At 45.3% G+C, this 18,234-nt stretch overlaps 1 protein-coding gene across 8 annotated transcripts in view; it reads right to left on the reverse strand.

The window, feature by feature from the left end:
* The window catches only part of bscl2 (BSCL2 lipid droplet biogenesis associated, seipin), an 89,157-nt gene that overhangs the window by 25,172 nt on the left and 45,751 nt on the right, over nucleotides 1-18,234 (reverse strand). For all 8 annotated transcript variants that reach the window (XM_063036131.1, XM_063036137.1, XM_063036134.1 and 5 more), the window contains exon 10: nucleotides 8,739-8,804. In XM_063036131.1, coding sequence (XP_062892201.1) covers nucleotides 8,739-8,804 — 66 coding nt within the window. The remainder of the gene's footprint in view (nucleotides 1-8,738; nucleotides 8,805-18,234) is intronic.

The raw sequence follows: 18,234 nt of genomic DNA on the forward strand, positions 1-18,234 counted from the left end.
AACATACATATTTAAGTCACACACACAAAAAATGCTGGTGAACGCAGCAGGCCAGGCAGCATCTATAGGAAGAGTCGATGTTTCAGGCTGAGACCCTTCGTCAGGACTAACTAAAAGAAGAGATAGTAAGAGATTTGAAAGTGGGAGGGAGATAGGGAGATCCCAAATGATAGGAGAAGACAGGAGGGGGAGGGATGGAGCCAAGAGCTGAAAAGTTGATTGGCAAAAGGGATATGAGGCTGGAGAAGGGAGAGAATCATCAGACGGGAGGCCTAGGGAGAAAGAAAGGGGGAGGGTGGTAAGTCCAGAGGATGGGCAAGGAGTTATAATGAAAGGGACAGAGGGCGATAAAAGAGAGGAAAAAAGGGGAAAGAAAAAAATCATAATAACGATAATAATAAATAAATAAGGGACGGGGTACGAAGGAGAGGAGGGGCATTAACGGAAGTTAGAGAAGTCAATGTTCATACCATCAGGTTGGAGATATTTAATTTTTATCATATTTAAGTCACTCAGGTATTTTTCTCTCTCCTCTCTTTGGCATTTACCCATTCTTTGTAAACTCTATCTCGACTAACAGAACTTCTATCCCATTGATAGCTTTTGATTCTCATTAACATATCCAAATGACATTCACCGAAACGGTTTCTCAGCTTGTTTTTGAGTTGATTCATTAGGCTAAAACCTCATTCGCAGTCCACACTAGACGCAAGAAAGGTTCCCCCAATGTCCATGAACTGTGCAAGGTCACAAAACTGTTCATTTTGAAGTACAAATGTCACCATTTGAGCAAAGTTTGAAATCGGTTTGGATTTAATTTTTTCTTGCACGGAAAATTTGAAATCATTAAACTGTCCAACTATTACAATATTTTCAGCTAGAAAATCATGATATTTTAGACATAAGGCATTAACTTGTTCATCGCCAAATGTGAAATCACGATCTGCAATTGCGGTGAAATCAAAAGCTGACCATTCTTGTACCTCAACTTTGATCTCTTCTGGGTTTGATCGTTTTCGCTCTCGCTCATCTGCACTCAACCGTAACATGCGTAGCACTCCTGTAACAGGTAATGACGGGTTCTATTGCCTGAGCTTTTGTACACCATCTAAATGCGATTTACTTGCCAAATAACACTTCAAAAAGTCAAGTTTCCAAATATCATCCCACTTCTTTCCACTAGCAAATTCTCCAGCAACTTTCGCATCACGACAATACAAACAGATAACTCCAGTTTCCAAATCATACATAAATATTTCTCGTAGCTGACTGTTCATGACCTCATGAGCTTTCGGTGTAACAGTTTCTACTATTTTGTTAAGCCATTCAACTTCAAACAAATTTGCGGTTCTTTTGCGCTTCACGCCCTTCGCTTCTTTTGAATTCGACATAGTGAATCAATATATTTTCCAATAAAAACTTAGTAAGCTATCTACAGGATTTGAAACAGATCTTTGTAAACTTTACAATATGAACACTGTCCGCCAAACGTGGCTGCCGCCGTGATGCCGCTGTACAAACTGGAACAGGAAAGGTGAGGTGACGTAAATTAGGGACGTGCATTGTGGTATTTGAAAAACCGACTAACTAGTTAACAGAAACCGTTAGCTACAAGTTTCTCAATAAGTATAATGATTAACTACTACATTATTTTAGGTAACTAACCTTTTGTGCGCACATTAATTTCCTTTGTGCACTGGTTGAAAAACGTGTGCGTGCACAGCTATGCCCCTCAGCCATCAGGATCTTGAACCAAAGGGGATAACTTCACTCAACCTCACTTGCCCCATCACTGAAATGCTCCCACAACCAATGGACTCACTTTCAAGGACTCTTTATCTCATGTTTTCATTATTTATTGCTATTGACTTACAGTGTATTTGTAATTGCACCATTTGCATTCTCAACTCTGGTTGAACGCCCTAGTTGGTTGATCTTTCATTGATTCTGTTATAGTTACTATTCTATAGATTTGTTGAGTATGCCCGCAAGAAAATGATTCTCAGGGTTATATATGTACTTTGATAACAAAATATATTTTGAACTTTGACTTTCTTGAAAAAGTAACGGTGTTGATGTTGGTAGTGGTATAATTAATTGGTCTAGTGACTTCTCCTCCAACCCTGGAGTCATATTCAGGTAATACACACCAAATGCTGGAGGAACTCAGCAGGCCAGGCAGCTTCAATGGAAAAGAGTAAACACTGATGTTTCGGGCCGAGACCCTTCGTCAGGACCACCAGATTCTGGAGTCACATAGCAGTTGGTGAACACTTAGTGATATTTTTCTTAGCTCTCAGGAACACAGGGTGATGTGGGCAACACTCAGGTCATGGGCAGCAGTACAGTGGCTAGTCTAACAGTATTACCACACCAGCAATGCAGGCTTCCGCTACTGTCTCTAAGGAGTTTGTGCGTCCTTCCCATGACCACGTGGATTTCCTGCAGGTGCCCTGGTTTCCTCCCATGTTCCAAAGACATACGGTTTAGGGTAGTGAGTTGTGGGCACTGGAAGCACGGTGAAGCTCACGGGCTGCCCCCAGTGCATTCTCGGACCATTTGGCCATTGAAGCAAACGATGTACTTCACTGTGTTTCAACGTTTTGACGTACGTGTGACAAATAAAGCCCATCTAATCTGAACAGTGGTGTCCAAGTCAATCCCACATCCCAGGACCTGCTTATGGATGGGAGGACCTGTGTTCCGATGTACGCTCGTCCGTTATGAGCCGTGTCGTATGACATTGGCGATCATGGTCTTTCCATGATCATGACCGTTCTCCATCTCATGTTCTCGATACTTATTGCTTGTTTTTTTATCATTATTACTTCTTTCTTTTCATATTTGCACTCTGGTTGAATTCCCAAGTTGGTGTAGTCTTTGATTGATTAATAATGGTTATTGTTTTATTAAGGATTTTTCGAGTATGCCCGCAAGAAAATGAATCTCAGGGTTGAATATGGTGACATACGTGTACTTTGATAATAAATTTACTTTGAACTCTGCAGGCTTTGTTGACAAAGCTTCCTCATATTTATATCTTATAATACCAGAGGCCATTCAGCCCTTTGAGACCATGCTGATTTTCAATGTGATCTCATCAGCCCCACTACCTGACTGATTTCTCTGTGACCCATGGTTTTTACTCGCCTTTTACCTTCCCACTGATCTCCTGTTGCCAGGGTTAATATTCAAATTAACCTTCATTCTGTTGTTGAGAGATTTACAGCCATCTTTACCTGTGGGCTATGATTAGACAAGCTGTCGTTGTCTAATGAGACATAATTGGCTGCCTTCAGATTAATGAATTAAGCTATAAACCGCCTGGAGGGAAAAAAATTCACTGTTAACATCAAGTCTTTGTACTGGCCATGACCTGATGATCTATTACTCCTGAACTTGGAGTAAGGTCAACCCAAGGTTCTCCAAGAGGCCCATGGGAGATGTGGTTGATTAATTGGTTGGCACAGTTGTTTACTTGGAGGGGTGCTGGGACCACAGTTCAGATCTTCTCTGCGTCTGGTCTAGTTGAACAGATATATTCTGCGTCTTTATTCTGTCATAGCGTTTCCTTCTACGATTTCGACAGAATTCGGACTCCACTATGGAGAATCCGGCTCCATTCCCGGCCACTGAGGGCATTTTCAAGAGGCGATGTCTCGAGAAGCTGGCATCCATCTTTAAGGGCCCTCACCATCTGGAACACGTCCTAATCATCGGCAGAAAGTACAGAGCCTGAAGACCCACACTCATTGTTTTAGGAACAGCTTCTTCCCCCTCAACCGTCAGATTTCTGAAAGGTCCATCAACACTACCTCACTATGCCTCTTTTGCACGATGCACGTTATTTTTTGTAACTGTAGTAATTTTTATGTATTGCCCTGCACTGCTGCCACAGAGCAAATTTCAGGACATACGTCAGCAATTCCGTACTATCTTGAGGTACTCATGTCTGGCATGATCTGTCTAGATCAGGGGTTCCCAACCCGGGAACCACAGACCCCTCGGTTAATGGTAGGGGTCCATGTAATGTTCCCTCTAAGATGTGTGCGTGCTCAGCTACAAGCGCACAAAGGAATTTAAACTGCGCACAAATTGTCATCGACATAAGACTATAAGAAATAGGAGCAGGAGTCGGCCACCTGGCCCGTTGACCCTGCTCCGCCATTCAATAAGATTATGACTGATCTGGCCATGGACTCACCTCCACCTACCTGCCTTTGCCACATAACCTATAATTCCCCTGTGTGGCGCGTGGCCAAGTGGTTAGGGCGTTGGACTAGCGATCTGAAGGTCGTGGGTTCGAGCCTCGGCCGGGGCAGCGTGTCGTGTCCTTAAGCAAGGCACTTAACCTCACAATGCTCCAGTCCACCCAGCTGAGAATGGGTACCGGCAAAATACTGGGTGTCAACCTCGCGATAGACTGGCGTCCTATCCCGAGGGGGGGGGGACTCTCGTACCCTCGGTCACTTCACGCCACGGAAACCAGCATAAGCACCAGCCTGATGGGCCACAAGGCTCGTGACAGTCTTTAGTTAATTAATCACAATTCCCCCACCATGCAAAAATCGATCCAACCCTGTCTTCAATATATTTACTGAGGTAACCTCCAATTCCATAGACCATAGATTCACCACTCTCTGGGAAAAGAGGTTCCTCCTCATCTCCGTCCTAAATCTACTCCCCCGAGTCTTGAGGCTATGTCCCCTAGTTCTAGTCTCACCTACCAGTGGAAACAACTTTCCTGCCTCTATCTTATCTATCCCTTTCACAATTTTCTATATTTCTATAAGATCTCCTCTCATTCTTCTGAATTCCAGCAAGTACAGTCCCAGGCGACTCAATCTTTCCTCATTGTCTAACCCCCTCATCTTCAGTATATTCCACGGTCATACACAATCACATTTCCTTTTCTGGTTACGTTTGTGGACAGTGATGAGAATGTGGAGTCTGCGATGATTTGTCGGCAGATTTTAGAACTGGCTTATTTACATCGTTCTATTGAAGAAATTATTGATTCACTACGTCGAATTCCAAAGCAGCAAAGGGCGCGAGGTGCAAAAGAACTGCAAGTTCACTTAACAAGAGAAAATCTGCAGATGCTGGAAATCCAAGTAGCACACACCAAATGCTGGAGGAACTCGGCAGACCAGGCAGCATCCATGGAAAAGAGCAAACAGTCAACGCTTTAGCCGAGACCATTAGTCCTTGGCCAGAGGCATTGACTGTTTGCTTTTAAAATGTATGCTGGCTGGCCTGCTGAGTTCTTCCAGCGTTTGGTGTTGCTAGTTCATTTAAAGCAGACTGGCTTAGTGAAACAGTAGAAACTGCTACACCAAAAGCTCATGAGGTCAAGAATGTGCAGCTACGAGAAATATTTATGTACAATACAGAAACTGGTGTTAGCTGCATGTATTGTCGCGATGCAAAAGTTGCTGGAGAATTTACAAGTGGGAAGAAGTGGAGTGATATTTGGTAACTTGACTTTTTAAAGCATTACTTGGCAAGCAAAACACCTATGGGCAGTGTACAAAAAAGCTCTGGTGAGAGAATCGTTCATTACCTGCTACAGGCCTGCTACTTATGTTTTGTGAGAGTGCAGATGAACAAGAGTGAAAATGATCAAACCCAGAGAAGATTAAATTTCTTATTGACAGTGTTTTGCTAGCTGTTAAAATGAATACCTCTATACATAAAATTCAGAGCGCACTTGTTGTCGTCACTGGGCAAAAAAAAACCGCACAGCACAAGATTTTTGCACACACTGGTCATTACAAATTGGAGGGATTGTCGGGTCCATGGATTCAAAAAGGTTGGGAACCCTTGGTCTAGATGAAACACAAAAGACTTCATCTCGGAACATGTGAAGTTAATAAACCATTCTGCATGTTGGTTGAATTCCTCTATGTTAACTACACATCCCTGGAAATTTTGACATTGTCCTTTCTATTGAGTCAAATTGCTTGGGCAAATGGTGAACAGCAGTGACCCCAGCATCAACCCATGTGGAATACCACCTTGGGTCAGCATGAGGAGCTCCTGTCTGGACATAGCTTATCTAACCTTTTATTAAATGTCTTTTCTTAAAGATTAAAAACTGGCTTTAATTGACACCCGCCCATCGAAAAAGTAGAGCGAAATGCCTCACTAGCGTCAAATCACATCAGTGAGGATCGTGCTCGGCGCAGTCCGCAAGTGTCGCCACGCTTCCTGCACCAACACAGCATACCCACAACTTACTAACCCTAACCCGTACGTCTTTGACTGTGGGAAGAAGTCAAAGCACCAGGAGGAACCCCACGTAGTCCGGTGTAGAGCATATAAACTCCTTACTGGCAGCGGATGGAATTGAACCCCTATCAGTGATCGAGGAGCTGTAAAGCAACGCGCTGACCTGCTACGCTACCATGCTGTGTGCCTTTTGAAAAACTAAATACATTACCTCGACTTCATTACCCAATCTACCATTTCTGTTGCTTTTTTCATGGAATGAAGGAGGCTGAGGGAGTGACCACTGAGAGATTTATAAAATCATGAGGAGCATAGATAGGGTGAGTGGTCAATCTACTCCCCAGAGTAGTGGAGTCTAAATGGGCGGCGGGGTGGAGATATGTCTCTACCAAAGGAGGTGTAAGGCGCTCCTTCCCTTCGCTAGCCTGCAGGCCACCCTTGGGCAAGGTGTAGCACCTGCTTAGCCCCCTGATCAGGGTCTCGTGAAGCCATGGGATCAGGTGGTGGATGGTCGTATGAGCAGCTGGTGTAGGTCACAAGCCCTGGTTATGTGACCACTGACACCAGGCAGAAAATCTCTTAAGAGTATTGGTGATGGAAAAAACTTGGAAGATGTGTAGCTTGGGTGGATGATGGTTGGGTTGAGTTGTTTGCTGATCTTGGCAAACGTTTCTTCACCATATCACACATCATCAGCGCGTTGCTAAGTGTGGTGTGCCCTCCAAACGCCTGGCCTTTATATACTTATCGATCAGCTGATCGGTCCTTATTTCTGAAACTCAATTGTGATGCGGGCAGGAAATCTCGTCGCGGATTGGCTTGCGTGGTGAACTTTAGGCAAATTTTAGACAAACTACTTCTGTAGAAAAATTGGCCAAGAACAATCATGGTCAAAGACCATGATCGCCCGCGTCATGGGACATGGAGCATAATGATGATGGTAATGAGTGGAGGCTAAAATTAGAGGGCCCATGTTTAAGGTAGGAGGGAAGAGTTTTAAAAGGGGAAGAAAGGGGAGATGTTCTTTCCACAGTAAGGGTCTTGGGTAGGTGGCAGAGGCAGGTACCATTACAACATTTAATACGTGTTTGGACAGGTCATCAAGTCAAGTCTTTTGTCATTTAACTATATACATGTATACTGCCAAATGAGACAATGTTTCTCCAAACCAGGGGGTAAAGCACGGTAGTACACGTAACACGCAATAGCTTTGGAAAGTAAGAATTAAATCTACAAATGAATTACACATAAATAAACAAAGCGCATAAATTAAATATTGTCAGGTACAGAACAAATTAATTGGTGACACTTTGAGTATGATGCGGCAGGGAGTTCAGAAGCCTGATGGCCTGAGGGAAGAAACTGTTTCTCATCCTGACCGTTCTTGTCTTTATGCATCGGAGTCTCCTGCCTGATGATGGAAAGTCAAAGAGGATGCTGGATGGACGGGTGGGATCCTTGATAATACTAAGGGCCCTGCATACGCAGCTTCTGATAAATGTCCCCGATGGATGGTAGGGAGACCCCTATGATCCTCTCGGTCACTCTCACAGTCCTTTGTGGAGATGCCAGATGGCATACCAGATGGAGATGCAACTTGTCAGGACACAAGGGGGCAGAGAGAAAGAGAGAGCCTCAATCTCTTTCGGAAGTGGAGACGCTGCTGTGCCTGCTTGTTCAGGGAGGTGATACTGAGGGACCAGGTGAGGCCATCATGACGTGAACTCCCAGGAAACTGGTGCAATTAACTCTCTCAACAGAGGAGCCATGTACTCGCAGAGGGGGACGGTTCATCCTGAAGTCCACAATAATTTACTTCTGTGGATAGGAAAGGTTTAAAGCAGGGGTTCCCAACCTGAGGTCTGTGGACCCCTTGCCTAATGGTATTGGCCCACGGCATAAATATGTTTGCGAATCCCTGGTTTAGAGGGACACGGGCCAAATGTAGACAAATGGGACCACCTCAGACTGGTCAGCATGGAAGAGATGGGCTGAAGGGCCAATTCTATCGCTGTATGAGTTTATTAAGCCTGCCCACTCCTTTAAAATCAGCGCTGGCTACGAGAGTCAAAACTCAAAGTTCAACAAGTTGTTTGCCTGTCTTGTTGTGGGCAGCTTTTCGATGAGTCTATTGCGATGCTTTCTACTTACTGTGAATGCCTGCAAGAAGGTGAATCTCAAGGTTGTATACAGAGGCACAGATGTACTTTGATAATAAATTTACTTTGAGATGCTGCCTGGCCCACTGCACCTTCAGGGTGTTGCTCTAGGTTTCCAGCATCTGCAGTCTCTCGTGTTGCGCTACGGAAGGGAGGATGGTTTCCGTGTGCTAAGTTGTGTGTACGACTCTCTGCACTTTCTTGCAGTCTTGGGCAGAGCAGTTGGCAACAGACCCCTGAGGCAGCTCAAAGAGATAGGAAGCCCTCGAGGGGACTGGGACAGATGAACTCTGGGAAGCTGCGGAGGTGTCCGACAACACTCCTGAAGTATAATACTGAGCCACTTACCTCCTGGAGGCCGTTCCTGCACGACACGACTACTTGACGCTAGCCTGGCAGAGTGCCATGATGTGCCTGAAAAACATACCAATGTTTAGGTAATTTGATCTGTACCACTTGATCATCGAATTCCAATATAACAGAGCCAGCCAGCGAAACGGTTATGCGACAGGAAGTCAGGCCACTTGGCTGGGAACTGGGGAGGGCTCCTCCCTGGTTTGTAGAAGCCTGAGCTGAGCAGGGGGCTTTCTGAGCACCTGAGACTTTCCCCAGGTGATCACAGGAGATGCAGCGCCATTCTATGAAGACCACAAGACAGAGCTGCAGAATTAGGCCCTTTGGCCCATCAAGTCCGCTCCGCCATTCCACCAGGGCTGATTTATTTTCCTTCTCAACCCCGTTCTCTTGCCGTCTCCCTGTTACACACGCCTTATAAAGCCTCAGCATTACATCCTTGCTTTTATCTTCTGGTCCTCTTGAAATGAGCTCTAACATTACATTCGGCTTCCTTGGAATCGACTCAGCCTGCCAGTTAACCTTTAGGGAATCCTGCACGAGGACTCCCAAGTCCCTTTGCACCTCCAATTTTTTCATTTTCTCCCAGTTTAGAAAATACACCTTTATTCCTTTTATCAAAGCGCACGGCCATACACTTCTCTGCACTATATTCTATCAGCCACTTCCAATCGAGTCTGCTCTGCCATTCTATCGTGGTTGATTTGGTATCCCTCTCAACCCCATTTCCCTGCCTTCCCCCATGATCACAACATCCCTTTCACGATGTTGCTCGACATTTGATTACAGGGAGGTAAAGCTCCCTCTGCACACTAACACTGCACACTCCCAGGGCAGGGCCCTCACAGTGAAGCAGTGGGTCTTCCAGACTAGGATACTACATTTACTGTCCACAGTGTGGTCTCCACTACACTATAGAGTCTAAGCTTAGGCACATATACATAGCTAGGGTGCCCTGAGACTTTTGCAGGGTGCTGTGTTGGTCAATGTGGAGCGGAGAGCGAGGCTGTAAATCCAGCAGGGGCAAAGGACGCTGGGAATGGCGGAGGGTGGAGCGCTGCGGGAGAGGTGTGGGACAGCTGGCTGATGAGGAGTGCCAGGGGCTGGGGGTGGCACCGGTGCAGACACACCCAGCCCCGAGACACCAGGCAAGATCACTCGATTGCGAAGAATTGGTTTATTGATCATTACAGAATGTCTCTCTGGTGCTTATCCCACTCCCTCCCCTCTCCCTTCCCTTTGTCCCAACTATGATTCCCCCCTCTCTCTGTCCACAATAGAGACATAGATTAGGATCAGGTTTGTCATCACTCACGTCATGAAATTTGTTGCTTTTTTTGTGGCAGTACAGTGCAAATAATAAAATCACTACAGTACTGTGCAGAAGTCTTAGGTCCCATATATATTCATATATTTAGATACTTCAGTGAACCAGTTATCGATCTGTAACATTGGAGGAAGCTGGGTCAATGGAATGAGCTGCCGGGGGAAGTGGTAGAGGCCATCACAATTACGTTTAAAATGCATCGGGACAGAGATAGGAGAAGCTTATTGGGAAATGGGCCAAATGCAGGCACCTTAGACTAGCTCTGAAGAAGGGCCAGAATGTCAACTGTTTATTCATTACCATAGATGCTGCCTGACCTGCTGAGTTCCTCCAGCATTTTGTGTGTGTTATGTTAGACTAGCTTGGGCAGGTTCCCAGGTCAGCGTGGACAAATTGGGCCGAATAGTCTGCTTCTGTGCTGCATAACTCTTAGGCTGACACGCAAAAATCTGCAGACGTTGGAAATCCAAGGAACACATACACACAAAATGCTGGAGGAACTCAGCAGGCCAGGCAGCATGTATAAGGAACAGAGTAAACAGTCAACGTTTCGGGCCAAGACCCTTCGTCAAGACCGGAAAGGAAGGGGGAGTCAGACTCCTTCCTCATTCCTTTCAAGCCACAATGAAGGGTCTCAGCCCGAAACGTCGACTGGGTACTCTTTTCTGTATAGATGCTGCCTGGCCTTGTGAGATGCTCCAGCATTTTGTGTGCATAACTCTTTGGCTGATCTGCTGTGTGTTTTCAGAAATCTCCCTATGGTTTCTGGTTTCAAAGACAGCTCTAACTGGCATTTCACACCCTTCTACATCTCTGCAGTCAGTAGATCTGTAAACCTGGCTCCACTTCAGTGACCTTGGCTCCAGCTAATCAGGGATCCACTCTCTCTGCAACTTAACACAACTCAGTTTCCCTCTTGCCCAGCTCTGATGAAGGTGAGTGTGGATGTAGCTCAGTGGAAGAGTGCATGCTTTGCATGTACAAGGTCCTGGGTTCAATCCCTGGCATCTCTATTCTGCTGATCTAAACTGTATGTTCTCGGAATGTGGGAGGAAACCAGAGAACCTGGAGAAAACCCCTGCAGTTATGGGGAGAACTTACAGCTAGCAGTGGGAATTAAACACCATCTTACGCCTGTAAAGCATATGCTCACCACCACACTATCATGCCACCCACAGGACGGGGAGAGAATCTTTCCAATAGTGGGGGAGTCTCGGACCAGAGGGCACAGCCTCAGGATACAAAGAAGTCCATTTAAAACGGAGATGAGGAGGAATTTCTTTAACCAGACAGTGCTGAAGCCGTGGAATTCATTACCACAGACAGCTGTGGAGGCCGAGTCACTGGGTATATTTGAACTGGAGGTTGATAGGCTCCTGATTAGTAAGGGGATTAAGGTTTACAGGAAGAGGGCAGGAGGAGAGGTTTGACAGGGGAAATAAATCAGCATATATCAGGTCTGCATGGCGGAGCAAATTCGATGGGCCGAATGGCCTAACTCTGCTCCTATGGCCTTGTGGACTTCAGCCTGGAACATTAAAACATTTCTCTCTCCACAGATCAATCTGTTGAGTCTTCCAGGCACAGGCAGAAGCATTGAGCACATCTACACGGTGCGTTCTCACAGGAAAGCAGCATCCGCCCACACCAGGCTCTCTTCCCGCTGCCGCCATCAGGTAGAAGGTACGAGGAGCCTCAGGACCCACACCACCAGGTTCAGGAACAGTTACTGCCCCTCAACCAGACGGGATGATGTCACTCGCCCCATCACTGAACTGGACTCACTTTCAAGGACTCTTCATCTCATATTGTCAATATTTATTGCTTATTTATTTATTAATTTTATTTTTCCTCAGCTCAGGCTGGTAAAACCTGAGGTACAGCCATAGCCAAGCACACTCATTTCTCAATTGCTAGGAACATTTGGACTACTGTAGTGGCGTTTAGTATTCTGGCTTTCTGAAGATTTACATAGATATTGCAGTGTGGGCATAATTGTTTGGTGCTATTGTGTAGTGACTTTGGGATGATACCAGTTGCAGGTATTACTATTGGGACAATGTGTTCATATTCCATAGTCTTTCAATTTCCTCTTTTAATTCAGCATATTTCTAGTGTTTTTCACTTACCGATTTCAGTATGTTATGTGTGTTTGGAATGGCTATATCTATTAAGCAAGTTGTTCTTGCTTGTTTATATTATTATATCTGGACGGTTATTATTATAATTTTTTTTTCCTCTTTCTCGTTGTTTTTGCACACTGGTTGTTGTCCCCCCTGTCAGGCATTGATTCTGTTATGCTCCTTGTACTTGCTGAGGATGCCAGCAGGAAAATGAATCTCAGGGTTGTATGTGCTGACGTATTTGTACTTTGATAATCAAATTTGCTTTGAACTTGGGAGATTCTGCAGATGCGGGAAATCTTGAGCGACACGCGCACCACACTGGAGGAACTCGGGGTCAGGCGGCGTCTGTGGAGAGGAATGAACAGTCGACGTTTCGGGCCGAGACTTCTCATCGGGAATGGAAAGGAAGGGGAGGGAGGATCCTGAATAAGGTGGTGGGAGGGGCACAAGATGGCAGGTGATAGGCGAGATGAAGTGAGTGGGTAGGGGAGGGGTGATGGACAGTAGGGGACTGAGGAATGTGGTAGAACAGAGGGATCTGGGAACACAGGTCCATAATTCCCTGAAAGTGGCTTCACAGGTAGATGGGGATGTAAAGGCCCACTGGCCTTCATAAATCAAAGTACTGAGTATAGGAGATGGGATGTTATGTTGAAGTTGTATCAGACGTTGGTGAGGCCTAATTTGGAGTTTTGTGTGCAGTTTCGGTCACCTACCTACAGGAAAGATGTAAACAAGGTTGAAAGAGTGCAGACAAAATTTACAAGGATGTTGCCGGGTCTGGAGGATCTGAGTTATAAGGAAAGACTGAATAGGTTAGGACTTTATTCCCTAGAACACAGAAGATTGAGAAGAGATTTGATAGAGGTATACAAAATTATGAGGGGTATAGATAGGGTAAATGCAAGCAGGCTTTTTCCACTGAGGTTGGGTGGGACTACAACCAGAGGTCACGGGTTAAGGGTGAAAGGTGAAAAGTTTAAGGGGAACATGAGGAGAAACTTCTTCACTCAGAGGGTGGTGAGTGTGTGGAACGAGCTGCCATCGCAAATGGTGCCTGCAATGTTTTCAACGTTTAAAAGAAGTTTGGATAAGTACATGAATGATAGGGATATGGAAGGCTACGGTCCTGGTGCAGGTTGGAAGTAGTAGGGCAGTTTAAATGGTTCAGAATAGACTAGATGGGCCGAACGTTTCTGAGCTATACTTTTCTCTGACTGTAGGTAAATAGTTGAGAAGGACAGATGGATTGTAATAGGCTGAGGCAGTTGTTCTGATGAAGGGCCTCAGCCTAAAAACATCAAGTGTTCATTCCCCTCCTTAGATTGTGCCTGACCTGCTGAGTTCCTCAAGAATTTTGTGAATGTTACAGGCATTTTTATTTTTAATTCACTTTTCCCACATCTACAGATTTTGTTTTTTAATTTGAATTACTGCTGAGCCATTCCGAATGGAGAGGTTGATCAGATAACCACTGCCAGTTCCATCGCTTGCATTTTTACAACTTTTCACAGTTTCAACGTACTCCACAGTGAGATGTTTTCAGGACAGTTGCTCTGAACTGATTTCACAACAAAGAAGGTCAGAGTAGTGCATTTAATGTGCTTACACCAAACGCAGAGAAAGCTTCCCTCTGTGTCCCTGTCCAAGGACAAAGTACAAGGAGCTTCACTCTGTGTCTGACCCCAGGAGTGTGTGATGGGACGGTGTGGAGGGAGCTTCACTCTGTGTCTGACCCCGGGAGTGTGTGATGGGACAGTGTAGAGGGAGCTACACTCTGTGTCTGACCCCGGGAGTGTGTGATGGGACAGTGTAGAGGGAGCTACACTCTGTGTCTGACCCTGGGAGTGTGTGATGGGACAGTGTAGAGGGAGCTTCACTCTGCGTCTGACCCCTGGAGTGTGTGATGGGACGGTGTGGAGGGAGCTTCACTCTGTGTCTGACCCCGGGAGTGTGTGATGGGACAGTGTAGAGGGAGCTACACTCTGTGTCTGACCCCGGGAGTGTGTGATGGGACAGTGTAGAGGGAGCTACACTCTGTGTCTGGCCCCAGGGAGTGTGTGATGGGACGGTGCTGTAGAGGAAGCTTGATTCTGTATTGACTCACAGTACTCTTGCTTTCTGAGTTTTTATCATACAGCTCTACTGTGTTGTTTGAGATTGTTCAATGGAGAGGCTATACGTGATCTTGTGTCAAGAGGAGAGGCTGTACTTGATCTGCTATCAGGAAATGAACCTGGTCAGATGTCAGAGCATTTTGGAGATATTGATCACAATTCTGTCTCCTTTACCATAGCCTTGGAGAAGGATAGGAACAGACAAGTTAGGAAAGCGTTTAATTAGAGTAAGGGGAAATATGAAGCTATCAGGCAGGAGCATGGATGTATAAATTAGGAACAGATGTTCTCAGGGAAATGTACAGAAATATCCCAAATGTTCAGGGGATATTTGTGGCATTCTGCACAGGTACATTCCATAAGACCATAAGACCATAAGACAAAGGAGCAGAAGTAGGCCATTCGGCCCATCGCGTCTGCTTCGCCATTTTATCATGAGCTGATCCATTCTCCTATTTAGTCCCACTGCCCCGCCTTCTCACCATAACCTTTGGTGCCCTGGCTACTCAGATACCTATCAATCTCTGCCTTAAATACACCCAATGACTTGGCCTCCACTGCCGCCCGTGGCAACAAATTCCATAGAGTCACCACCCTCTGACTAAAAAAATTTCTTCGCATTTCTGTTCTGAAAGGGCGCCCTTCAATCCTTAAGTCATGCCCTCTCGTATTAGACTCCCCCATCATGGGAAACAACTTTGCCACATCCACTCTGTCCATGCATTTTAACATTCGAAATGTTTCTATGAGGTCTCCCCTCATTATTCTAAACTCCAAGGAATACAGTCCAAGAGCGGACAAACATTCCTCATATGTTAACCCTCTCATTCCCTGAATCATTCTAGTGAATCTTCTCTGTACCCTCTCCAGCGTCAGCACATCCTTTCTTAAATAAGGAGACCAAAACTGCCCACAGTACTCCAAGTGAGGTCTCACCAGCGCCTTATAGAGCCTCAACATCACATCCCTGCTCCTATACTCTATTCCTCTAGAAATGAATGCCAACATTGCATTTGCCTTCTTCACTACTGACTCAACCTGGAGGTTAACTTTAAAGGTATCCTGCACGAGGACTCCCAAGTCCCGTTGCATCTCAGAACTTTGAATTCTTTCCCCATTTAAATAATAGTTTCCCCGTTTATTTTTTCTGCCAAAGTGCATAACCATACACTTTCCAACATGGTACTTCATTTGCCACTTCTCTGCCCATTCTTCCAATCTATCCAGGTCTCTCTGCAGACTTTCCATTTCCTCAGCACTACCGGCCCCTCCACCTATCCTCGTATCGTCAGCAAACTTAGCCACAAAGCCATCTATTCCATAATCCAAATCATTGATGTACAATGTAAAAAGAAGCGGCCCCAACACTGATCCCTGTGGAACACCACTGGTAACCGGCAGCCAACCAGAATAGGATCCCTTTATTCCCACTCTGTTTCCTGCCAGTCAGCCAACGCTCTATCAACGTATGTAACTTTCCCGTAATTCCATGGGCTCTTATCTTGTTAAGTAGCCTCATGTGTGGCACCTTGTCAAAGGCCTTCTGAAAATCCAAATATACAACATCCACTGCATCTCTCTTGTCTAGCCTACCGGTAATTTCCTCAAAAAATTGCAATAGGTTTGTCAGGCAGGATTTTCCTTTAAGGAATCCATGCTGAGTTCTGCCTATCTTGTCATATGCCTCCAGGTACTCTGTAACCTCATCATTGACAATCGACTCCAACAACTTCCCAACCACCGTTGTCAAGCTAACAGGTCTATAATTTCCTTTTTGCTTCCTTGCCTCCTTCTTAAATAGCGGAGTGACATTTGCAATCTTCCAGTCTTCCGGAACCATGCCAGAATCTATCGACTTTTGAAAGATCATCGCTAATGCCTCCGCAATCTCCACAGCTACTTCCTTCAGAACACCAGGGTGCATTCCATCTGGTCCAGGAGATTTATCTACCTTTAGCCTATTCAGCTTCCTGAGTACTTTCTCTGTCGTAATTGTGACTGCGCACACTTCTCTTCCCTGCCACCCTTGAGTGTCCGGTATACTGCTGATGTCTTCCTCGTGAAGACTGATGCAAAATACTCGTTCAGTTCCTCTGCCAGCTCCTTATCTCCCCTTACAATTTCTCCAGCATCATTTTCTATCGGTCCTATATCTACTCTCACCTGTCTTTTACTCTTTATATACTTGAAAAAGCTTTTAGTAACCTCTTTGATATTATTTGCTAGCTTCCTTTCATAGTTAATCTTTTCTCTCTTAATGACCTTCTTGGTTTCCTTTTGTAAGCTTTTAAAAACTTCCCAATCCTCTGTCTTCCCACTAATTTTTGCTTCCCTGTATGCCCTCTCCTTTGCTTTAACTTTGGCTTTGACTTCTCTTGTCATCCACGGTTGCATCCTTTTTCCACTCGAAAATTTCTTCTTTTTTGGAATATACCTCTTGCAGATTCCTCATTTCTCGTATAAACTCCAGCCACTGCTGCTCTGCTGTCTTTCCTGCCAGTGTCCCTTTCCAGTCAACTTTGGCCAGTTCCTCTCTCATGCCACTGTAATTTCCTTTACTCCACTGAAATACCGACACATCAGATTTCGGCTTCTCTTTTTCTAATTTCACAGGGAACTCAATCATGTTATGATCACTGCCTCCTAAGGGTTCCTTCACCTCAATCTCTCTAATCACCTCCGGTTCATTACACAATACCCAATCCAGTACAGCCGATCCCCTAGTGGGCTCAACAACAAGCTGTTCTAAAAAGCCATCTCGCAGACATTCTACAAATTCTCTCTCCTGAGATCCAGTGCTGACCTGATTTTCCCAATCTACTCGCATGTTAAAATCCCCCACAATTATCATAACACTGCCCTTCTGACAAGCCTTTTCTATTTCCAGTTGTAATTTGTAGTCCACATCCCTGCAGCTGTTTGGAGGCCTATAAATAACTGCCATCAGGGTCCTTTTACCCCTGCTATTTCTTAGCTCAACCCATAAAGATTCTGCACCTTCCGATCCTATATCATCTCTTTCTAATGATTTAATATCATTTCTTACCAATAAAGCCACGCCTCCCCCTCTGCCTACCTTCCTATGCTTCTGATACACCGTGTATCCTTGGACGTTCAGCCCCCAGAGACATGCATCCTTTAGCCAGGTCTCAGTGATGGCCACAATATCATACCTGCAAATCTGTAGCTGTACAACAAGATCATCCACCTTATTCCTTATGCTGCGTGCATTTAAGTACAACACCTTAAGACCAGTATTTTAAAAATGCAAACAACAGGAATTCTGCAGATGCTGGAAATTCAAGCAACACACATCAAAGTTGCTGGTGAACGCAGCAGGCCAGGAAGCATCTCTAGACCAGTATTTGATACTTTTTGCTTTGATTTCACTGCAACTTTATTGCACAGCAACTCATCCCAATGGCTACAAATTTGCCCCATCACCTGCCTGTCTTTCCTGACATCTTTACTGCTCACTATCTTAGACTTATTTCTGTTTTCCCCTTCCTCCGCTCTATCATTCAGGTTCCCATCCCCCTGCCAAATTAGTTTAAACCCTCCCTAACAGCTCTATTAAACTTTCCCGCCAGGATATTGGTCCCCTTCGGGTTCAGGTGTAACCTGTCCTTTTTGAACAGGTCATACTTCCCCCAGAAGAGATCCTAATTATCCAAGAATCTGAAGCCCTGCCCCCTACACCAGTCTCTCAGCCATGCATTCATCTGCCTGATCTGACTATTCTTGCCCTCGCTAGACGTGGCACAGGTAGCAATCCCAAGATTACTCTCCTGGAAGTCCTGCTTCTCAGCTTCCTTCCTAACTCCTGGAAATCTCTCTTCAGGATCTCCTCCTTTGTCCTATCTATGTCATTGGTACCAACATGTACCAAGACAACTGGCTGCTCACCCTCCCCTTTCAGA

The sequence above is a fragment of the Mobula hypostoma genome, chromosome 30 (genome assembly GCF_963921235.1).
Source record: "Mobula hypostoma chromosome 30, sMobHyp1.1, whole genome shotgun sequence".
Lineage (NCBI taxonomy): Eukaryota > Metazoa > Chordata > Chondrichthyes > Myliobatiformes > Myliobatidae > Mobula > Mobula hypostoma.